Source organism: Sorex fumeus, unplaced genomic scaffold (genome assembly GCF_029834395.1).
Source record: "Sorex fumeus unplaced genomic scaffold, SorFum_2.1 ptg000026l, whole genome shotgun sequence".
Taxonomy (NCBI): Eukaryota; Metazoa; Chordata; class Mammalia; order Eulipotyphla; family Soricidae; genus Sorex; species Sorex fumeus.
The window spans coordinates 14,144,695-14,168,176 of NW_026606083.1; the positions used below are offsets into that span (position 1 = coordinate 14,144,695).

Sequence of the window (23,482 nt, forward strand, 5' to 3'; positions counted from 1 at the left end):
GTGTATATCCTTCGCATGGCTTTCACAGGCCAGCAGAGCCTCAACTTCCTCCGCAGCAAAGCCGGCTTCCTTCATCATCTTATTTTGACTTCTTATTTTGCTTGTTCCTTTACTGGGATATGGTCTCCGTCACATGCAGAGGCACAAGCAAAAGAACTCTTCTTCGTTGGGGCTGAAGTGATAGCACAGTGGGTAGGGCATTTGCCTTGTATGCAGCTGACCCAGGTTCGATCCTCGGCATCCCATATGGTTCCCCACGCATCGCCAGGAGTAACTCCCGAGTGCAGAGCCAGGAGTAATCCCCGAGCATAAGCATTGCTGGGTGTGGCCCAAAAAGAAAACTCTACTTTGCAAGAATGTATGCCTTGTTCCTGTTTTGTCCTCTTTCCTCAGCATCTGACAGAGGGCCTGAGTTCCTGGTCAGCCACAACATCTTACTACATTGCAGTAATGTATAAAGTGACCAGCACACTGCTTGACTTAATAAGTAATAGTGAAGATTAGCTAGCTTCCTTGCTTCCGCTGGAAGCACTCATGTATTCTTCATTCAACACATGAGCTTGATTTCACTCCGGGTACCTAGCAACATGAGACAGAGAGAGAGACAGAGAGAGAGAGAGAGAGAGAGAGAGAGAGAGAGAGAGAGAGAGAGAGAGAGAGAGAGAGAGAGAGATCCCTACCCTTAAGGAGCTTCATTCTAGTGCTGGGAGTTGTGACTGATTCACTTAGGGTCCCCAGGGAGGCTTAGGAATGTAGACACTGAGGGGGCCAGAGAGGTCAGCCAGAGGTAAGCTGTTTGCACACATGTAGCTGACTTTACTTTGATACCTGGCACCATCTATGGAGCCCTGAGAAGTGTCTGGAACAATCTCTGAGCACAGAGCCAGGAGTAAGTCCTAAGCACTGCAGGATGTGACCCAAACACACACACAGACACACACACACACACACACACACACACACACACACCTGCAAATACTCAGAGTAAGTGGTTTTGGGTATGGATTGAGACCCTGGGCAGGGCTAGGAGGGCCTGCAGGTGGGGAAGCCAACCAAGGATGGCGGGGGAGGGGAGGAGAAGGGTCTGGAATGGCATCTGATGGCGCTGTGGAAGGAGGAAGCCATGGAACCACGGGATGGGCACCAATTGGGTCTTGGGCCCCAAGGGTCGAGAGGGGGCAGCCGAACATTTCCCGTCTTGCAGTTGCTCTGCTGTCTTCACTAGACAAAGGTGTTCAGAGCAGGAACTGCTATGGTTGGTGAGCTTCAAGCCCAGTCTTGACCAAGATGCCTCATCTGAAGAAATAGAAAGCAACCTCGGTGACAATGTTTTACGCACAAAGGAAGGACTGAGAGAACAAGGGGAAAGCAAACTCCAGAGCTGGAGAAATAGTCTGGCGTTAATTAAGGCACTTGCCTTGCACGTGGCCGACCCTGGTTCGATCCCTAACACTGCAAACAGCGCCTTGAGTCCTGAACTGCTGGGCTGGGTGTGGCCCAAAAAACAAGAGAGAAAACGAAAGAAAACCAAGCTTCACCCCCCTTTTTTGTGGCTATAGCCATGGGCCATACCTACAGATATGGGGATAGGACACACAACGTCCAACTCAAGTGGTCCTACCACTTAAACCACATCTGTGGCTTCCAACTCCCTCCTTTCTCATCCTCTCCACAATCATGCTAAGCATAAAACACGATCAGCCAAAGTCCCCCAAGAATCAGTTTCTGCTCCTGGCACTGAGTTCCAAGAACACGCTGGGCATCTTCGTCATATTTGCAAATTCCACTGGTGAGCAGTGAGCAAAATGACAGCTTCAGCACCAAAGAAACAATAGCCCGAGGGTCAGAAAAGGCCCGCTCCCAGCCCTGCTGGTCAGACCACCAGCAAAGCACCGTCTGCTGAAGCGTCTCTGGGGCCTTATTTGCCTAGTGGATGCTCAAATCTCTCTCACAAGATGCTGAGAGCATGAAACGAACTGCATACAGAGCTCTGTCACCCAGGATGCACACCCATTTGTGCACCTGTCATATTACTGATTGTGAGCAGTTTTGTGACTAGATCTTTTAGTTTTGCCATGTGGCCCATGGTCTAGCTCTCTCTGGACCAGAGGGCTAGAAGCCACAAGCTCCACATAGAATTGTCAGCCAGGTTTCCCAAAGCCCCTCCCCATTACCTTCTGCCCCCCACCCCGCCTCGTGGCCCGGAGTGCCTCTCCTCTGTATGGGGGGGAGGGGGCATCAAAGCAAATTGTCCAACTCAGGTTGACATCACCACAGCCTGCAACCCCACCCACCCCATCACTGAGAGTACCTCCAATTTGGTCGTGCAAATGTCCAGCCAACACACGGGGCCTCCAGGCTTGATACACACCTGCAGCGTGTATCAAGAGTCTGCCAAGTCAACAGGCTTAGAAGCTGGCTGGTGGAGAAAAAAAAACATAAGTCTGAGGAAGGTTTTCACAGTTATTAAAAAAAAAAATCTGAGAACCAAGAAGCTCACGACTAGGTGACTCAGATTCTAGGGAAGGCCAGTGCACAGCGCACAGGAAGATGAGCATCAACCCAGCAGGACGTGCATCTGGCCAGCTTGTGTCTCCTGCTGCCTGGCCTCTCCTGCACGCATCATGTGACCTTCTCAGAAGTTGCCGAGTTCCTGCATCCTGAGTGAGGGAGACCAGTGTGGGACCCCTCCCCACTCCCAGGCCCCTGCAATGCCACCGCCATCACGAGGGATTTCCAGCTGGAAGGGTACCCTGGATAAACGCTTCTCAGCATTTCTTTACTTCTTGGACCCCCACAAGATTCCAAGGGGACCACAGGCGAGACTTGTTGTAAATGGGAGGCATGGCATGAGACTAAGGCGTCAACTGGCTGGACAGGGACGACACAGGAAGAAAACAAGGTCAGAAGGAGGCCCCAGAGGGCGAAAGGTTGAGGACCATGCAATACTTCAATGTGAGCATCTATGCAGTCCAGCCAATGCTACTGGCCAAAGTGACCCGCTGCCAGGAACCCTGACCTCCAATGTGATGGTATTCAGGGGCTGGGGTCTCTGGAAGATAAAGCAGCCGAGATGGCATCCTGAAGCTGACGCCCCTGCTGAGGGGAGAGACCTGGGAAGTGGGACAACAGGGTCCCCCGGTGGGCTCCCAGTCATGAGAAGACTGGCAAAGGGACTAGAGAGAGAGTGCAATGGTTAGGGCTGACCCGGGCTCAATCCTCAGCTCCAGTAAAGATTCCCTGAGCCTCACCGGGAATAATCCCTGAGCACAGACTCAGGAGAAAGGCCTGAGCACTACCAGATGTGACCTGAGTCCCTCCCTTCAACCTGTGTGTGTGAGAAGAGTCTGCCAAGCCACCAGCAGGTCCTCATGGACACCCAGAGTTCTGGTGGCACCTTGCTTTGGCCTTGGCACCTGTAGAAGAGTGAGCAGGCAGGGGCTGGGTTGGTGCCATCCCATCCAGAACAGCCCATCCCAGGCCTGGGGGGGGGATGGAAAAGAAGGGGTACCCTCACACAGAGGAGGGTGCCCACTCCACCCTGGAGGATGAGTCACCATCCAGAGGAATGTGCTGTGGTCACCACAGGGCACACGGCCACACCGTGCAGGTCTTGCGTTATTATCTGGAGCCAGTCAGTCCCTAAGCGCGTGCGCGCGCGTGCGTGCGTGCGTGCGTGCGTGCGTGCGTGCGTGCGTGTGTGTGTGTGTGTGTGTGTGTATGTGTGTAGGGGTCCTGCTGGTCTTTGCTCCCCGTCCCCACCTTTCCCCAGTCCCAGGGGATTCCAGGCAAACGCACAACGGTGACATTTGCTGAACTGTGCTGTGCTCCGAAAGGGCGCTCAGCAAGCCAGAGGGCACCATACCGGCCCCCAGGACTGCTCTGGGGAGTGACCCACTCACCTCCCCAGTGGAGGTAAGAATAAAAGCAACACGCACATCGGGAGAGCCTGCAGCCAAGCCTCTGTGCTGCTGGACCTTGGCAGAGCCACTGGCCGAGAGGCAGTAAACAAAATATTGGCTAAAAGAGGCTTGCACAAAGCAGCTCGAATAAACCCTTCATTTGGGTTCAAACGATGCTCCTTAAACGCCAGGTAACCGCCAGAGCCCAAACAAAGGGAAGAGCAAGACTTACAAGCGCCTCCCCCTTCTAGCCGGAGGGAACCAACTAACAGCTACTTTGAACACTCTGTCCTCCCAGCACTCTCAAGCCTTTTGAATAACAGAAAAACAAATAAGGATCGGTCGATTTAAAAAGTGCTACTTAATCTCCAGAGAACTGGGGGCCTTCGCTCCCCTCACTGCCCCAAGAACTAAGGATCCGTGGTTGGGAGTTTCTAACCTCCCCAGCTGAGACTTGATCTGTAAAGGCTTTGGCTGCGGACCATACCCCCGGGTTCCCGGCAGAAACTGGCTCTGGAGCCAGTTTCCTTCTGGTCCAAGACCCCTTGCTGAAACTTTTCTACTGAAAAACAGGCATTTCTGTGCCCCGCGCAATGAAATTCACGCTTCAATCGACTTCTCCCAAATATTGTGTCATGTGAGTTACATAATGGCCTTTCGTTAATTAAAGGTGGGAGGGGCGTTCGAGGCGAAACCTAATTAATTCCATGCTTGGTGCCGGCTACACCTTTTAAGACTGCCCGCAACTAGCAAGAAAATTTAAAAAAAAAAATTTTTTTTCAAAAAACTCGGCAATCACTCCATCTGATGTCAGAACGACAGATGCGGCTTCCTCTTTCACCCAGAACTTTGAAGTAGGGTGTGGCTCCGGGGTGGGGGAGGGCAACGGATGAGCGGGGGACTGGAGAGGCGGGGGACAACGACGACAGCTCCGGGGAATTTGCAAATAAAACTCCCCCTTCACCACCCCCCTAAGCGCGCGTTCTTCAGAGGCTATCGTGCGGGGACCCTCGAGACTCTCCCCAAGTTTTTTGCTCGGGAGAAGTTGCGCGCTTTGAAACGTCCGAGCTTGAGCTAGTCCTGAAGAACTTCGGGGCGCTGCGGCCTCCCTCCCCCCACGCCCAACTCCGGGTTCCAAGTTGGGGAAAACTTGGAAGGGCGCGCGCGGCGCGTGCATCCAAGTCCAGCTAGTCTAACGGTTTCGCGGGCACCGCTAGAACCTCGGAGCGCGCCGTGACTCACGCCAGTGACTCAGCCCTGACCACACCCCTGTCCCCCGGGCTTTCCTCGGCCGCCGCCCCGCTGCCCGCGCCCTCGAAAGCCCCAACAAGCCCGTTAGATTCCTGCACCCGGGTCCGATCGTGGCGCGCGACACGCCTCGGGGTCCCGGGGGCAGGGGCACCCCAACCCCGCTCTGCAAACTCGGGCGCCTTTTGTCTCGTTCTCGCCTAGTTTCCTTCGAGTGGACCCGCCCCCTTCTCCCTCCCCAGCAGGGTCTCCCAGTTCTCTGCAGCCTGGTGGTCCTGGCGCCCGGGACCCCCGAGATCTAATCCCAGTCGCCCTCTGCACCCCAGCACGGCGCAGTCCCCGTCCCCCGCAGCACCCCGTGGGTACGCGGGACTGACCATCAGGAAAATCCCAGCGCGGGCCAGAAGTAACGGGACAGCCCAGGACAGCCCGGAGCTGGGGGTGGGGGGGGGCGCCCGGGGGACCCCGCCCTAACCCCCCGCCCACCCTTCCCGCCCCGCGCCGGGTCCCCATTGGCTGGCGCACTCCGGAGCTGGGATGGCTGTGGGAGGGGACCCTCTGGTCGGACGGGCTTATAAAAACTGCGCCCGCGGCGAAGTCCCGTCCTCTGCGCTCCCTCGCTCCGGGTCCCCACGCCCGATTCGCAGCCGCCGCTCCCAGCCACCGCGCCCCGCAGCCATGTCCACCAGGTCCGTGTCCTCGTCGTCCTACCGCAGGATGTTCGGCGGCCCGGGCAGCTCGAGCAGCCGGCCGAGCGCCAGCCGTAGCTACGTGACCACGTCCACCCGCACCTATAGCTTGGGCAGCTCGCTGCGCCCCAGCACCAGCCGCAGCCTGTACGGCGCGTCCCCCGGCGGCGCGTACGCCACCCGCTCGTCCGCCGTGCGCCTGCGGAGCGCCGGGCCCGGGCTGCGGATGCTGCACGACTCGGTGGACTTCTCGCTGGCCGATGCCATCAACACCGAGTTCAAGAACACGCGCACCAACGAGAAGGTGGAGCTGCAGGAGCTCAACGACCGCTTCGCCAACTACATCGACAAGGTGCGCTTCCTGGAGCAGCAGAACAAGATCCTGCTGGCCGAGCTCGAGCAGCTCAAGGGCCAGGGCAAGTCGCGCCTGGGGGACCTGTACGAGGAGGAGATGCGGGAGCTGCGCCGGCAGGTGGACCAGCTCACCAACGACAAGGCCCGCGTGGAGGTGGAGCGCGACAACCTGAGCGAGGACATCATGCGGCTCCGGGAGAAGTAAGCCCGGGACGCGGCGCGCCTCCCCGCCCCCCACCCCGTGCCACGCCCTTCGGGATGTGGCTCGGGGCGGTGGCTGCGGGGGTGGGGTGCTGGGCGCGGGGGGGGGGGGGAAGGGGACGGGGGGTGCAGGGCTGTGGCTGCAGGGCTGTGGCTGCGAGGCACAGCAGTCCCGCCCGAGCCCAGAGCTTGCATATCCGTTCCCCCCACCTCACTCCCACTCATTGCCCCAGTTAACTGGGGCCTGGAAAGGACCGCTCGGTGCAGCTGTGCGCGCTTGGAGAAGACTTGCGCAGTTTCCCTAAAACTTTTACAAAGTTTCCAGTTTCCCCCACCACACACCTCTCCCTCTCTCTCCCTGTGTCCCTCCCTTCCTCTCTGTCTTTCTGTCTCTGTCTCTGTCTCTGTCTCTGTCTCTGTCTCTGTCTCTCTCTCTCTCTCTCTCTCTCTCTCTCTCTCTCCCTCTCTCCCTCTCCCCCCGCCCCTCTCCGGCTTCCACTATTCTGGCGGGCTGCCAGCGCATGGTGGGAGGAGGGAGGAGAGGATGGCCCGGGAGGACGGGAGACAAAGGGAAGCGGGGAGGCGCCCCCGGGATGCGAGGTGCAAGGGGTGCAAGCGGTGGCTCTGATGGCCTTTCCCTCCCCCACTGCGGCCGATGTCCCGCTAAACATCCCCGAGCGCTAAACATCCCCGAGCGAGTGGCCAGCTGTCAGGGGAGGTGGCACCGCCTCTAGGAGGTTGGGTGTGGCTGCCCTGGCGGTCGGGCGCGGCTTCCCAGTTCCCCTTTGGTTCATGTGCAAACTCTTTCAGGTTGCAGGAGGAGATGATGCAGAGAGAGGAAGCCGAGAGCAACCTGCAGTCCTTCAGACAGGTTTGTTGCAGCCCTCGCGCCACGCCCTACCCCACCACCCCACCCACCAATCTTCTCCACACACTTTAGCTCCAAACTTAAGGGCTGTGCAAAAAGCCCCTTAGGGGCTCCAGATTGGAGCCTGGGAATGAAAAACAACCACCACACAACCCGCAATTGTAGCTGTTCCCCGGGACAGAAAGAAACTTTTGAATTTTCTACTTTTGTTTCCGTTCTTTTTTTTTTCTCCCAAAGAAATATCCACCCCACCAACCTACTCCCACTTTTCGTTTTAGCAACACACTGACATTCCGGTTTGTAACAGTTCCAGTTCACTTCAGATTGTAGTCTGGTAACCTCAATTTGACTTTTACGAGGCCGCTGGGGATTAAAAAGAAAAAAGCTTGATGCTGCCCTGTAGTTTAAAATGTAAAGCGCGTTGGAGAGTGAGACGCGGAGTTTCCCTGAAATGAAGCCAACAAAGTTGTTTTCTTTTTGCTCTGCAAGTTCTATTGTGCCCTTCAAGTTTGATGGAAGTAGTGCTGTGCACAAGTATTTTGTGATTTAATAAGGGTGAAAAGCAGCCATCTGTCCCCTGGGCTGAAAGGTATTAATGGTTTCCATGGGCCCCACTACGGAATGTAGATACAGACATTCTGGCAAGGGTGCTAGCTCGGGACTGAAATAATAGCAGCCTTTGTGTGCCCAGAGAAGCTTTGCAACAGGCTACATTCTTATTGAATATGTAATGATGTCAGCGCAGTTCTAATTGGACACAAGTATTTGCTAACATCCGTTATCTAATATCTGGCCCAGGCTTGTGGAGGATGCTGGATTCTTAGAGCGGTAGACAAACCTCACATTTTGCAGGCCCCCTTACATGGGGTTTTTATGCTTTAGGATAGTCTTCTTGGGTGAAGAAGAAAGCTACAGCATTGTCATGAAAGGGCTTTTCTTGTTGCCCTTGCTCTCCAAATTAGATAGACTTAACTTAGCTTAAAATTGAAATCCTAAAGGCTAAACGGGTGCATTGCTGAGTCTCCAGAACATGCCCTGAGAGGTAGATAAGAAAGAGGCTCCAAGAGCAATAGTAAAGTAACATTTTGAGGCAGGAAAACACTTGCTAAATTAATTTAAATATACAACCCGTATAATTCAGCTGGGCTTAGGCTGTTAGTATTTATGATCCTGTCCTTTGTAATGTTTTCTGCAGAGTAGTAAATGAATAGAAAGTTTTAGCATAAAACATGCCCTGTTTAGGAATGAAAGTCCATGCCTCAGATTTTCTTACTTGAAGTAGACTGTCCCATCAAATTCTCTTAGAGGTTGGTAAATTATCTTTCCTATATTTGTTTTGGCAGGGGTGGTAGGGATTTCCCTCAGACAAAATTCAGTTTCCCCTAAGCCTGATATTCTTTTCTGAGTCTAAAAACATTTTTCCAAAAGTTGATAGAAACATCTCAGTACTTAAGTCTGTAAAGGCTATCAAGTGTGTGTTCGATACATAGAGAAAAGGTCCCCAAAAATCCAACTGACATTTCTTTGGTGGGTGGGGTTTGGGTGGGATCTAAAAGTCTTAGTTGCAGAATTCCACATTCTGATTTGGAACACAGCAGATGACAAATGTGGATACACAGAAATGAGGGAGGGGTGTGGGGCGGGAGGTGGGGGGTGTGGGGAGAGCATGTCTGGCTCCATTGTCTGTCAGCCCTTTGATCAGTCATTCTGAAAGAAGCCAGCAGCCTCAGAGCCAAGTGTTGGTGGGGCAGAGTCAGGAGAAATCCGCCCTGAAAGCAAAGCAAATCAGCCGAGAGTGACATTTCTCTTACCACCGGCCTGGCCTATAACTGAGTATCAGAGGACCTGGAAGCCAGAATGTCCAGCAACTAGATAATGGTTTGGGATCCTTAGGAAGAGTTTCAGATTCGAATAGAGAAAATAAGAGTGTAAGTACACTGTAACCTGTGAAGCACATACTTTGATACCATTAATGACATCTGGTCGACCTCCTATTACTGCACAGATCCATGAAGTAATCAGAAAATCTTGACCATCTGTAGCATTGCTTTTCTATATAAAAAAAATAGAAAATTTTACTAGCATAAAGTGGAATCACTAATTGGGTATGCTGACCATATTGGTCATTAAACAAGTGCCCTTGTTTAATCTTGTCTCCTTGACAACCATAGAGTACCCCATCATATACAGAGAAACCCATCATATATTCTAGCGATAGGTGAGTTATCAACTTCCACCAAGATCATAAAAGGAGTTGAGGAATCAACACCGTTTCCGCAGCGTCCTTGAGCGTGACCTAGGGGTTTTAGTCATAGTCCTTCATGTTCTCACTCTCCCAAACAGGACGTGGACAATGCTTCTCTGGCACGTCTGGACCTTGAACGCAAAGTGGAATCATTGCAGGAAGAAATCGCCTTCTTGAAGAAACTGCATGATGAAGTAAGGCTGGGAGGAAGGTGCCTCTTAGGGAACGCATGTGTCTCGGGGGTTCCGTCTCGTCCATGGTACAGCTGACCCTCTGCCTGTCTGTCCATTCTGCAGGAGATCCAGGAACTGCAGGCGCAGATTCAGGACCAGCATGTGCAGATCGACATGGATGTGTCCAAGCCTGACCTCACGGCAGCCCTGCGTGACGTGCGTCAGCAGTACGAGAGCGTGGCCGCCAAGAACCTGCAGGAGGCTGAGGAGTGGTACAAGTCCAAGGTAGGCAGAGCTGAGGGGAAGTGTCTGACTCAGCCAAGACCCTGTGCCTGCCTGTTGTTCCTACCCACCTCTCAGCTCTCGCTGGAAAATGGGCTGGAATGCCTATTCACGTTTTTGTCTGTTGTTTGAGTCTCCCCACCTTTCTCACACCTCCTGTTCAGACTGGCAGACACTCCTCTCTTTTCCCTCTGATTAAAGTCCAGCCTCCAGCCTACCCTTACCACCGCTTAACCCTATCAGCTTTCCGCTGCTCTTCCTTGGCAACTTAGGCATTTTCTGGAATGCTGAGATGAGAGCATTAGTGACCCGAACTTGCCTATCTTCGTGCTCTCTTTCTGTTGTCATTAGCCATCACTATGCTTTCTCCTTTGCTCAGGAAGGGAGGGTCTGAGGGGACAGCTCTCTGAGGCAGAATCCACATGTCCCGTTTCTTCCTGACAGTTTGCTGACCTCTCTGAGGCTGCCAACCGCAACAACGATGCCCTGCGCCAGGCAAAGCAGGAGTCCAATGAGTACAGGAGACAAGTGCAGTCCCTCACCTGCGAAGTGGATGCTCTGAAAGGAACTGTGAGTAGCATCTCCTCCAGCACAGTAGAAAATGAGTGACCATGAAGGGCCATTTCGTAGAACAAACCAGTGAGATCTCAGCAGAATGGGATAAGGAACAGTACATACACAGACACATACACACACACACACACACACACACACACACATGCACACACACATACAGTTCTACCTATTTATTTTTGGGCCACACCCAGCAGTGCTCAGGAATTGCTCCTGGCAGTGCTCAGGGGACCAGGTGCAGTGTCTGGGATCAAACCCAGGTTTTCCGCCTGCAAGGGATGCATTCACTGAAGCTACCTTGCTGGGTCCCCCACAAATGCATATCTTAATACAAAGAAAATGGCTTGTCAGGATAGGCTCAGAAGCCATTTGACAGGTGAAAGCTTTTAGCTCTGATACATTATTGCTTCTAAAAGAACAGATGAGTGCCTTGCAGTCTCCACTTAAGCTTGGCCTGTTCATGGTTTGCTTCCCTGGAGAAAGGTTGCCAGTTGTCTGCAAATGGTTCTAGCAATAGCTGTCATAGTCCGTCCCCTCCCCCCCCCCCCCAGGGAAATAAATGTCTGGGTCTTTATTTTCTCCTGCAGAATGAGAGTCTGGAACGTCAGATGCGGGAAATGGAAGAGAACTTTGCTATGGAAGCTGCCAACTACCAAGACACTATTGGCCGTCTGCAGGACGAGATTCAGAACATGAAGGAGGAGATGGCTAGACACCTCCGTGAATACCAGGACCTGCTGAATGTTAAGATGGCTCTTGACATTGAGATTGCCACCTACCGGAAGCTGCTGGAAGGCGAGGAGAGCAGGTAAGACCCAGCAAGGAAGAGGATGTGGGAGTTAGACACCACTGCCTGTTCAGGAGATGCCACTGGCTTGAACACATGCCACCTCATTGGCTACTTAGAGAAAGTTTTTAAGGTGGCACTTATCCCTCTACAGATCTCTATAGTTCTATGGACTAACTCAGCTTAGTCAGTTCATCAATAGTAAAGTTGGGATGTGAATCATAAATGGGTAAAGTCCAGTACTGCCCTCCAGCTCAGTGTCCTGCACAGAATATTCTAGAAGTAAATGGCTTAAATGCACTAAGACCCCTGAGTGGGCAAATGCTTCTGAAAGTAAATCCCTCACTTAGGAAGTCTTGTGAGTGGTGTCTTTTTTGACGAAATCAAGACGTCTGTGATTTTGTTCCTTGACTCAATGCAGTTTCTGATTTTATTCTTTTTTTATTTTTTTTACAGGATTGCTTTGCCTCTTCCCAGCTTTGCTTCCCTGAACCTGAGAGGTAAGCATTTAGTTGCCTTTTATGAAACATTTCAGTGCTGGTCACTCTTGCATTTTTGATAAAGCATTCATGTTTAATGATATCTGCACAGTGCCATATGAGAGAAAATTTTGGAACAGTAGCTATAGGATCAAAGTCAAGTAATGCTCTACAGTCTGTAAATTCTAAATTAGAATTTCTAATTTTAAAAATTTAGAATTTAAATTCTTAAATTTAAATTTTAAAAAAGCTAATTTTTAAGTTTCAGCTCCATTTCACTACTTCTCAAGGGAGTGTGTGTGTGTGTGTGTGTGTGTGTGTGTGTGTGTGTGTGTGTATGGGCTTTTAGAATAGGGAATAATTTTAGTATAACTTCAAAAACAATTTAAAAAATTGTAATTCTTTTCAGAAAATAGTTACGTGAGTTTGCTTTTTTTTATGTCATGTCTGCTCATGTTCATTCTTTATTTCTTTATTTAGAAACCAATCTGGAGTCCCTCCCTCTGGTGGACACACACTCCAAGAGAACACTTCTGATTAAGACCGTTGAGACCCGAGATGGACAGGTTGGTGTCTCTCCATGGAAGTCAAGTCATCTCTGTCTCTGATACCCTATAAATTACATATATGTAGATTCTACAACAACTAGTGAGTTTGGATAGTCCTATTCCATTCATGTCTACCAAAAAGATGCTGTGTCTCTTCTTGTAGCCAGATGCTTAGCCAGTTCCTACTGAGCTCTTAGACGGGAAGGAGAGTGAGGGCCAGTCCCCATGCAGTTCAAAACTCCAATGCTCTTTTTAGGGTACTTGATTTTAAAAGATAGCAGAGCTTCCTTAGGTGACACAGTAGGAATTCAGTAGACTCTATCACCATCAGGAACACTTTGACTCAACCTAATAATATGGGATCCCACATGTCCTATCTCAAGCGATCCCTCCAACCATCATTGACTTAGTAATCCCTTCTCTATCCCAGCTGCCTTCTCCCCAGTTCATGAGACAGGCGTCCAACTATGGAGCAGTCTTCCTGGCCCTTGTCTCTATTGTCCTTTGGTATTAGTCTTATATTATGATATTTTATATTCCACAAATGAGTGCAATCATTCTATGTCTGTACCTCTTTCTGACTCATTTCACTTAGCATGATACTCTCCATGACCATTCACTTATAAGTAAATTTCATGACATGAAAGGTTACATGTATGTCCCTGCAAGCCATTAACCCATGTCCTGCACATGCAGCATCATTTTCCAACTTTGCCAATGGCCAATCTGGATATGGAGTAGGATCCTCCTTGATAATATTTGATAGGATCATTTAGTCTTTAGTATGTAATATTACACTTGATTGAAGTGTTATTTTTTTTGACAGGTTATCAACGAAACTTCCCAGCATCATGATGACCTGGAGTGAAAATCTCAGCCATCTGGTGCAGCAGTTTCTTACCAGCAGAATAAGAAAGATCCATATCATAAAGGAAACAGCTTTCCAAGTGCCTTTTCTGCAGTTTTTTAAGAGCGCAAGATAGATTTGGAATAGGAATAAGCTAGTACTTAAGAACCAACATTTGTAAAAGATGTAGACAAAAAGTTTACAACCTAATCTAGTTTATGAAGACAACTTGTGCTAGAATACTTTTCTTAAAAAGTATTTTTGAATACCATTAAAACTGCTTTTTTTCCGAACAACTCTGACCAACCTGTCTCTGAATAAATCTTTGGGAAACTCATTTGGTGTGATTTTTATTTGAAAACATTAAACAATTATCAATTTTTAGGAGAAGATATTTGTCAAAGGTATTTTGGCATCCTATTGGTAAATTACTACCAAAAATCTAGCATAAACTAATAAATGTCACTTAATGATTTGCACTTGATGTATCTTAAATTCATTTCAGTGAAGCTATTTTTAAGATTTGTGAATAGTTTTTTTAATATGAAAGAATGTAAAAAATGTAATAGGTCCTTTCATAAAAAGAGTTTAGCTGGACCCAGGTCTGTGTGACATTAATTCTAACACATAGGCCTCCTTAAATGAAAAACTTCGCCTAAAATGAAAATTTTAGGATACATGCAATAAATAAGTAACACAGATGCACTTAAGTTAACCAAAAGATGTGAGTAATTGATGTCCAGGAGACTAGCAGCATCTTCTACTGGCAAGACAAAGAGATGAGTTCATGAAGTCTCCGCATATGAATCTCTTGCCTTTGTGTGTGTGCAGGTGACTTGAACAGGAGCAGGCAGGGACTGCCACCTCCTCCCCATTTGAGACACCTAAGGATGTGGCCTTCAGTAGACAAGCAGATACCACATCTGTGGATTCAACCTAATGTGTCAGAGATCTGTTGAATCTGAAAGTGGGACTTGTGGGTAGAAAAATCCCCAATGAAAATACCTCTTTTGAAAAGATAGATTCTATCTACAGATTTTATTTTACTTGTTTATTTGGCTTTGGGGGGCACATTCAATGGTACTCGGGGCTTATTTCTAGCTCTGCACTCAGGAATCACTCCTAGTGGGCTCAGAGAACCATATGGGATGTCGGGGATTGAACCTGGGTCAGTTGCATGCAAGACGAACACCCTTCCCACTGTACTATCTCTCTAATTTCTAAAGATTTTTTTCTTCTTTTGAAAAAACAGCTTCTGTCTTTGGGTAAAAGATATTAAATAATAGCAAAATAAGATCCCTACATTTTCTTCTCGGGTGGGAAGAAATTATGAGGACTCCTTGGTTTAGATTGCTCGGGGTGATGTAAGATTTGATGCTCATAGCACTGTGAATGCAGAGATAGTCAGAGAGTACTTCAGTGAGCCCAAGGGAGATGCACTGAGTTAGCCAAACAATAGTGATTTCCTGGAGAAGAGTCACCATGATTGGGTAGCATGGGTGATGTGGAGGGAACCTCCCTGAAAAATGTCTAGTCCTTTGTAAGGCAGCCTTCTGGTGACTGTTACCCCTTTTCTAGGAATGAAAAGAGGCCTTTTCGGTGCACTGGCTTCTACCTCTCTCTGGGAGAATAATGGCAAGATAATTCCCCAAAGCCTATCTAAATGCCAGGCACTGTGTTCAGCCTCAGCAAATACATAACCTGAAGTTTTCATCATTTTTTTTGGTTAATGTCAGTATTAAATGAGCAAAGAAAGGGTTGGCCTTGGAAGTGACCCCCAGTTAGACTGTTGCTATATCCTCGTTACCTCTAATGGTCTGGGATTTTGCTTGTCTTCCTCCAAGGTATGAGTAAATGCCTTAGACAAAAGATTCTATGTGACCAGAATCAGACAGATAGTACAAAAGGCAGGGCACCTGCCTTGTCCACAGAAGACTCAGGTTCAATCCCCAGCACTACATACAGTCCCTCAAGTACCACCAGAAGTTATGCCTGAGCCATAGAGCCGGGATTAAGCCTCGAGCAATACTTGGTAGGGCCTAAAAACAATCTGATGGGTCATCCTTCCCCTAGCATGATCTCACAGGAAGTTGTACACATGGGGGAGGGGGGAAAGGATATCATACCTACCACTATTTGAACAGCTGTCAAGTTTTCTTTTAATTGAATCACCATGAGACAGTTACAAAGCTTTCATGTTTTAATTTCAGTCATACAATGATCGAACACCCATCCCTCCACCAGTACACATTTTCCACCACCAATGTCCCCAGTTTCTCCCCACCCCTTCCCAACCCTCCCCCTGCCTCTATGCACACAATTTCCCCCATATGCTCTCTCTAGTTTGGGACATTATGGTTTGCAATATAGATACTGAGAGACCATCACATTTGGTCCTTTATCTACTTTCAGCACATATCCCCTGAACGATCCCTCCAACCATCATCGGCTTAATGATCCTTTCTCAATTCCCAGCTGTCAAGTCTGATTGTTATTTTACTTTATATTTTGGGTCTGGGGCTACACACTGTGGTGCTCAGAGCTCACTCCTGGCTCAACATTTAGGAATCACTCCTGGCCGTGCCCAAGAATCGAACCAGAGTCAGCGGCTTGCAAGGCGAGTGCCTTAACCCCGGTACTATCTCTCCAGCTTAGTGTCAAGTTTAAAGGTGGAATCAGAGCGCGCAAAGCAGACATCCAGTGTAAAAACAAATCCCGCATGCTCAAGGAGCTGTGAAATTGCCCACACCGGGCTGTGTAAGCCCCTCATGTGTTTGCGGGCTCTATAGGCAGCTCTCTCTCGCCACCTGCGTTCGGTGCTCTTGAGCCACTTCTCCATCTGGGACGGCTATGGCCTTAGACGGATGAAGGAAGAATGAGGGCCAAGCTGGTTGCTGATTAGTTGCCTTTTATTCAATCTCTCATCTCTCCCAGATCTCTCCAACCCTCTTTCTCTGTGTGTGTGTTTATCTCTCTGCTGTCTCTTCTTCAATCCCCCTGCAGCAACCTTCAATCAATTTCTTCCACTATCCAACAACCAATTCATTTCTCCAATCATAAATCCCCTCCCCCTTTCTCCTCACAGCCGCTCTTTTTTATCCTCTCCCACGCCTCCCCAACCACGCCCAGGGGAAGGGTGATCAAAAATGTTTTTCCAGACTTCTCGACCACCTGCAGCCCACAAGGGCAAAACTACCCTTTAGGTGTGTTTCTCCTCTCCTTAGACCTGCAACTTAATTAGCATCTTTAATTCTCCTTCCTAATATTTACCATTCTGTATGGACACGGTATTAGACACCTTTAGGCTTGTAGGGCAACACTCCTGAAGACATCTTACCACTCAGACTCAGACTACAATGCTCATGCCGTATCAATCATTCCTAACCCCAGCAGGGTCCAAATCCAGTTATTATTTTTGGATCATGACAGAATTTGTCCATGACCAAGCTCTTAGCTTGTAAGTATTAAGTATTAGGGCACTTTGGCAAGGCCCATTTTGATGCCAGGGTAGCTCATAGATCACTGCTTTCCCTGGGTTCATTCAGTTCCTCATCGGAACTCTGCTTTTGGGGATCTAGGAAGTAAGGGCAACTGAGGCTTAAGTCGAGAGAGCATATGTCCAGGAGGTATATTATCTGGAGTCAATCAACTCCCAAGCCACAGGCTTGTCTTTTTAACTGTCTTCCTGTATCCATAGAAAAAGCAATTGCTCTGAAATAACTAACCATGCAAAGGACATTAAGGAGAAAGAAAAGACAATATGTACAAGTCAGAGTCTGATCAGGAGACAAAGATAATTGACAGGTTGTAGGGGGGGGGGAGGGATCAACAAACACAAGCTCCCAGCAGCCAGGGAGGAAGAGCAAACCAACTGTTATCCCACAATCCAGTGGGGTGGACCCTCAAGAAACACCTCATGCTTGAGCTCTGAGGACAGTCCCTTTAGCCTCCATTTCCAATCTCCCTTACTTCTCCAGACTCCCTAATGATGATCCTATTCAGGAGAGGCCAAGCCCATGCTGGTTTGCTTCAAACTTTTATTATAAAAAACAAAACAAAACAAAACAAACAGAAAAATAAAACACCACAAGATGTAGGTTCTTTCCCAGGGGAAGAAAGGAACCAGGACTAGAAGTTCTGACCACGTACCTCAAGAGAAGTGGATTTCCTCCTGTAGAAAATTCTTTACAGCATTTTCTAGGTCTTTTTTTTTGTTTTTTTGCTTTTTGGGACACACCCAAGTGGTGCTCAGGGGTTACTCCCAACTCTGCGCTCAGGAATTACTTCTGGCAGTGCTCAGGGGACCATATGGGATGCTGAGGATTGAACCCAGGTTGGTTATGTGCAAGGCAAATGTCCTCCCCACTGTACTATCGCTTTGGCCCCATCTAAATCACCCCTTAAAAGGGAAAAGAAGAGCCAGAAATGAGCACTGGTGCAACCTCGAGGGAATCAGCCTCGATTCAAATCTACTGGGTTTCCCACCCCCCTTCAATCTTTAATTATACTGTTAGTATTGTCCTTCTCTTCTTTTTGAAAATCCAATTAAAAAAGTACACTATGTTCTCCCCACCTATGGCAAAGACTTGGTTCTTTTATGTACAACATTAAACAAGAGTAAAGGAGACTGAGAAAATAGGGAATGATACTATTACAAAGAAGGAAATGATACTATTACAAAGAACAAGTCTGAAAGTGGGGAGAGAGAGAGAGAGAGAGAGAGAGAGAGAGAGAGAGAGAGAGAGAGTCCAGGGGCTACATCCAGGGGCTACAGCAGCAACCTTGGAAGAGGCCAAACCTGATACTCCCCCAAGCACCCCTCAGTGAGATCCCAACCCCCACCTCCACCCCCATCTCCACACAAAACTTTTACAAGCCTGAGAGAGATCATCAAGGAGAACAAATTCCATAAAAATCCATAGAAATAATAATTCAGGTCATCTCAGGTAGGAGGTGGGATTGAGGGATAAATCAGTCTTGCTTCAGCTGGTGTTAGGAATCAAATTTGCTTTGTTAGGCTCTAGGTCTCTGTTATAGTATTCTATAATACCACATAATTAACAACAGCAACATCCTCGTGGTTAAAGGTTTAGGAAAACGTTATCTGAAAAGGGTGTGCCCTGGCCCTGAGTGGATCAAGGACCATTTGCTCCGATGTGAACCGGACCTTGCTGTCCCTTTGGATATAGGACTGTAGTTTTGATACAAACATAAGTAAAACCTGTATTTAATCTTGCAAGATTTTAATTTACGCTCTGGAATGTGCTTTTGGGAATTTAACCGCATCTGTCGAATGGGTTAGAGTCCCACAACCCCAGGACTGTGGATCGTCAGAGTCCTGCAACCCTGGATTGTGATCCTGGGCCCACCGCTATAAAATAAATGCAGGTCCTGCTCTCCTCTGTGTCCAGCTACCTCATTAAGTTATGATGCACTCAGGCATCACACTGGACTCTGCTGAGCTAGGAAAGAAAGCTCTTTCCTTGAGCATAATTCACTTTGCAGCAAGGAGAGATGGAGTGGAGTGAGCTGGGAAGAGAATAACATTTGGAAGCACCCAAAGCCGTGGGAACCAAAAGCCAGAACCTCACCTGATTGGAGGGCTGGAATTTGTAGTCCCACCCACTGACCTGAAGTGAAGACAGGGATTGAAGATTATTGAGCACAATGGCCAATGGCCAATGAGTTCATCACTTATGCATAAAAAAGGAGGCTTGTGGGTTGGGAGAGCTTCTGGGGTGGTGAACTTGCAGAGGTGCGGGGAGAGAGCATGAAAAAACCACCCTCTTTCCCCCAACCTTTTCCTTCTGACTGTTCCTAAGGAATATCCCTTTGCAACCAACTAACCAGTGATTCTGCCATCATTAAACAGGCTCTGTGAGCCACTGCAACGTATCAGTGGAACCAGAGGGCTAAGGGGACCTTTAACTTGTTGACCAGAAGCAATGGTAGCAGCCTGGCCTTACTCCTGGGGTCTGGAGTCGAGGCTGATCTTGGCAAATTGAGCCCCTTCCCAATGGAATATTCCATTGTTCTGGGCAGATTGTGTCAGAACTGAGTCGAATCCTTGAGGACTCAGTGGAATCAGAACCGCTTCTTAGTGTTGGAAAACCTCCACACCTGGGTTGAAATGGGGTCCGGGACCCTTTTCATCAAGAGAATGCAACAGATCATCCAAGATAAACTCCCAGATTTCAGTCAGCGTGGCTATACTCTGCTATAATAACAATACTTTAACACCTTTTGCGACAAGACAGCAGAATCCAATCGATCGGGAAGCTTAAGTAACAAATGTTCTTTTCTCATACTTCTGCAGGTTGAGGCATGAGGTCAAGCACATGGCAGATCTGGTGCCTGATTATTTCTCTTTTGCAGTTTCCAGTATTTTTTTACAGCAATCTTTTGGCTTGTGTCCTCATGCTTGGGGATGTGGGGGTGGGGTGGTGATGGAAGTAAGAGGAGAGAGGATAAAGGAGAGAGACAGACCAGAGGGAATGAAAGGGATGCTTTAAGGATGTACATTCCAACAAGAGGACCAACTCTAGGAACCTCATGTGAACCCAGGTACCTTTATAAGCCCTGCAAATATCCAAGGCCTCTCCAAAGAGCATCACCTTGAGAGTTAAGACTTTCCCCACATGGCATTGCACCCATCAGCCTGAGTATATGAACATTGACACCATAGAAGGGCCTACATATCCCTCTCTGTTCACCAGGAAATCAGTGCGGACTGTTAAGCTGTCACTATTTCCCACCCAAAGCCTTGTTGGAAGCTTTTCTGGATCCAATATTCTTTATGAGTACTTGCCTCCTTTTCTTGAAGATATGGTGGCCTCCTGGAGGGGAGGAGATGGTGTTTGGGTGGAATTAATGGTCCTTTTGTGACTTGCCAAAGATCTTCTTGGTCATGTACAAATTCCAAACCTCCCTGTTCACCGTGGAGCAGAATTCATTTCTAGAAACACACTTAAAGTTCGAGAAAGCCGCCTATGTTTGGCAACCTTGAAATCTCCTTTCATTCCTCACCGAGTTTGCCCCGTTAGGGTTGGCCCTAACTTCCAATTCCAGTTGAACCAGAACCTTAAAACTTCTTTGGTGCTTAATCTGTGCAGGAGCCATGGGCACAGTCAGCTTCTTGAGTGTCCTCTTTCCACTACCAGCTCAGCTCTTGTCCCTTCTGTGATCCACTGACCACGAACGGGTTGTCAGTGAGATGAAATAGGTTGGGACCAGCTGTTCCCAGCTGTAGATGGATGAAAGGCCCACGAAAATGCATTTTAAAATGTTTCTCCCCTATGTTGTGAGGACCCTCCCAGGGTGGGAGAAGCATGCTAAAAGTAGTCTACAGACCAAACATGATTGCCACTCAATGCCTCTCTTGCAAAACACAGTACCCAAAAGAAGAGAGAGAGAACAAGGGGGAATGCCCTGCCACAGAGGCAGGGTGGGACGGGGGCGGGGGGGATGGGGGGTGGGGAGATGCTGGGACCCGTGGTGGTGGAGGATGGGCACTGGTGGAGGGATGGGTACTTGATCATTGTATAACTGAAACCCAAGCACAAAAATTTATAAGTCTATAACTGTACCTCATGGTGTTTCACTAATAAAAAAAATACTAATGAAAAAAACCCCAAAAACATGCAGAAAATCAAAAAAATGTTTCTCCCCTAGCGGGTTTGACAGAAACAGGCAATTTTTATTTCAACTGCTGGTGCTTGGGCACATCATCCTGGCTGTTCTGAGTCATCACCTTTCAAGTCCCCTCACTGTTGCTTAGGTGCAAAGGGGCAGTGTCCAGTGGAAGCAGTACATGATTCACACCTTTGGAGACTGTCCACTTCCAGGACTTGGTTTACCCAGCCCTACTGTGTGCTGTCCCGGTGCCACCCAGCTCTCCTTGCACCAGGGAGAAGGAGAGTAAACAGAAGGCCACGAGACTTCTGGGATGAATGCCCCTGACCGGGAATTCGAGTTCTGATAAAGGCAGAAGTCACTCTGCTCACAGTGCCCAGTCGAAGCTTCACACCACTCCTTGGAGAAATTATCGATCTGCTCGGGTTTCTGTCCAGCTGACTGGGTTTCTTCTTGGCTGAAAAGGAGGAGGCTACTGTCAATTTTCTGGAGTCAGCCAGTTTTTGCCAGGTGGGAGCATTAAACAAAGAGGAGAGAGAGCGCCCCCTGGTGTTCTCCTGGTTCTCGTGGTGGCATTTGTCTTTGCCAAAGTTTGTGACTCCAGCTCTTGGCCGGTGCAGGGCTTGGGAGTTTGGGGCTGGGGGACAAAGCCTGCTCAGTGACCAACTTAGTCTTTCTCTGACAGCTCTTAACTTGCAGGTCACAGTCCCCATGTGCGGCCATCACACCTCTCACCTGAGGCTGGCTGTGTTGGCTGAGGTCAGTGATCTATCAAGAACCAAGGAAAGTGAAATTGGAGAAGCAAGGAAGGCATCAAGTCTTTCTCAAACTGTAAGTTTGTTTCTAGAAATGAATTCTGCTCCACAGTGAACAGCCAGGTTTGGAACTTGTACATGACCAAAGAGATCTTTGGCAAGTCACAGAAGATGATTTTGTTCTCCTGTCTGTTTTAACGATATATCAGGGCTGGGAAAATGCCAGTGGGTGAGTTTATGGATTCAGTGGCCTCTTGATGAAGTGGACCTTGTCCAGGACTCTCCACACTTCCTGGTCTAGGGTGGACTCGCACTTTAGCTTCCACAGTGGACTCATGCCCTGCAAGGCGCTGATGTCCGCCATTCTCCGTGGCACACTCCCTCCCCCTGTGTGCAGGAGATGCTCCATGGCATTCAAAGAAAGGACTTGGAGAAAAATGCCACAGCATCTCAGGGGCTTCCTGTTACCTCTCCCATGTGTATCTGAGCTCTGATATGCAGAGAACTGTGAGGTTTGCTCAGGACAGCTCCTGGTGGATGAAATAGTGACATTCCCAGAATCAAAGATCGCCCTGTCCTAGTGTGGAAGACAGGAATTACGGCCTACCTGGCCACAGGAAGCCCCCAGGTTCTGTGCTTCCTCACATCCAACCCTACAGATAACAAACCAACCAAGCATACCGCTTCTGCTGGTCTCTGTTCCCTTGTCCCCTTTTCCCGCCTAAGAAAACTTAAAAGCCCGCTTAGTCTCTCCTAGGACTCGGCTCTACCCCAGCCTCACCCGAGGTTCGTAGAGTTCCACCTGGGAGGGCCCCCCAATAAACTTCTTCTATTTCCTTCACTTTTACTTGTCACTGTATCTCTGTGTGTGTCGGCTGAGATCAGAGCTCTATCAAGAACCAAGGAAAGTGGAATCAGAGAAGCAAGGAAGGCATCAAGTCTGTTTTGCTGGACTGAGGTGGGGGCAGTGTCGCCATTAACCTTCTGATCCTCTGTTCTTGGCCTTCTGGGGGGAAGTGAGGGGAACACCCAGCAGTGCTCAGGGATTACTCTGACTCTGTGCTCAGGAGTCACTCCTGGTGGTGCTCAGGGGACCATAAGTGGCATCAGGAGTGTAGATGTTAAAAGCAGGCAATTGTCTCTCATTATTTCCTATTAGGAATCAATTCTATTAACCTACAACCTTGCTGGTTGTCCTTTGAACCCTGCCAATCATTATGGGTCAGTGTGGCTCTGTCACCAGGACAGTTAAGAGATGCCAAACATCCCTTTCCTAAGGCCAATTCATCAGTCATTCCTGTGTCAGCCTCACTGACCACCAGCCCTGTCTGGCCTCCCTCATCGCCCCCGTTTTCTCAAACCACTCATGATTTCAGCTGGGCTCAGATGTCCTAAGACTTGGGAGCCAAGACCAGACCAGACCTACAAGACATCCTTTGAACGAAATGTGGGATGCCTAGGAAGCATTGAGGGACAGGATACCCCCTCAAATACTCACATCACGATGGAGAGATAATACAGCATGTAAGTGCTTGCTTTGCACTTCGCTTTGCACCTGGTTCGATCCCAAGCACCCCCAGGAGGGCACAAGAACTAGAAGTAAATCCTGAACATCACTGGGTGTGGCTTAAAAAACAACTAATACACTAATACCAGCACCAACAAAACAGAGCTCAGTGGAGGTTGAAGTGTGTAACAGGAGAGTAGGAAGAGCTGGTGAGGAAGTGGCTCCAAGCCCAGCGCTGGCACAGTCTGGAGCAAACCTGCCCCTCCGACTCTTCCCGGACACAGAATGAAAATTTGATTCCAGCACATAGTCCGGGGGCCATCGGGGGCGGGGCTCGCCCTGTGTCAGAGTGTGAGTGAGGGCCCAGGAAGGGTCCTGGGCCATCAGCCGTC

The 23,482-nt window shown here is 49.0% G+C and overlaps 1 protein-coding gene across 1 annotated transcript; it reads left to right on the top strand.

Annotated features, from left to right (window-relative positions):
* Positions 1 to 5,743: 5,743 nt before the first annotated feature.
* Positions 5,744 to 13,533, top strand: VIM (vimentin). The gene is made up of 9 exons (XM_056114551.1): positions 5,744 to 6,394; positions 7,205 to 7,265; positions 9,606 to 9,701; positions 9,804 to 9,965; positions 10,407 to 10,532; positions 11,123 to 11,343; positions 11,779 to 11,822; positions 12,282 to 12,367; positions 13,176 to 13,533. Exons 1-9 carry the CDS (start codon positions 5,829 to 5,831, stop codon positions 13,215 to 13,217), a joined length of 1,404 nt encoding a protein of 467 aa, XP_055970526.1. The 5' UTR covers positions 5,744 to 5,828; the 3' UTR covers positions 13,218 to 13,533.
* Positions 13,534 to 23,482: the final 9,949 nt, after the last annotated feature.

What these genes read in the sequence shown, in the direction of transcription:
- VIM (XM_056114551.1), top strand. Translation starts at nt 5,829, where the DNA reads ATGTCCACCAGGTCCGTGTCCTCGTCGTCCTACCGCAGGATGTTCGGC. An exon ending in ACCTGCAGTCCTTCAGACAG is followed by an intron (nt 7,266 to 9,605) that starts GTTTGTTGCAGC and finishes TCTCCCAAACAG; the next exon opens with GACGTGGACAATGCTTCTCT. An exon ending in AGGAGTGGTACAAGTCCAAG is followed by an intron (nt 9,966 to 10,406) that starts GTAGGCAGAGCT and finishes TCTTCCTGACAG; the next exon opens with TTTGCTGACCTCTCTGAGGC.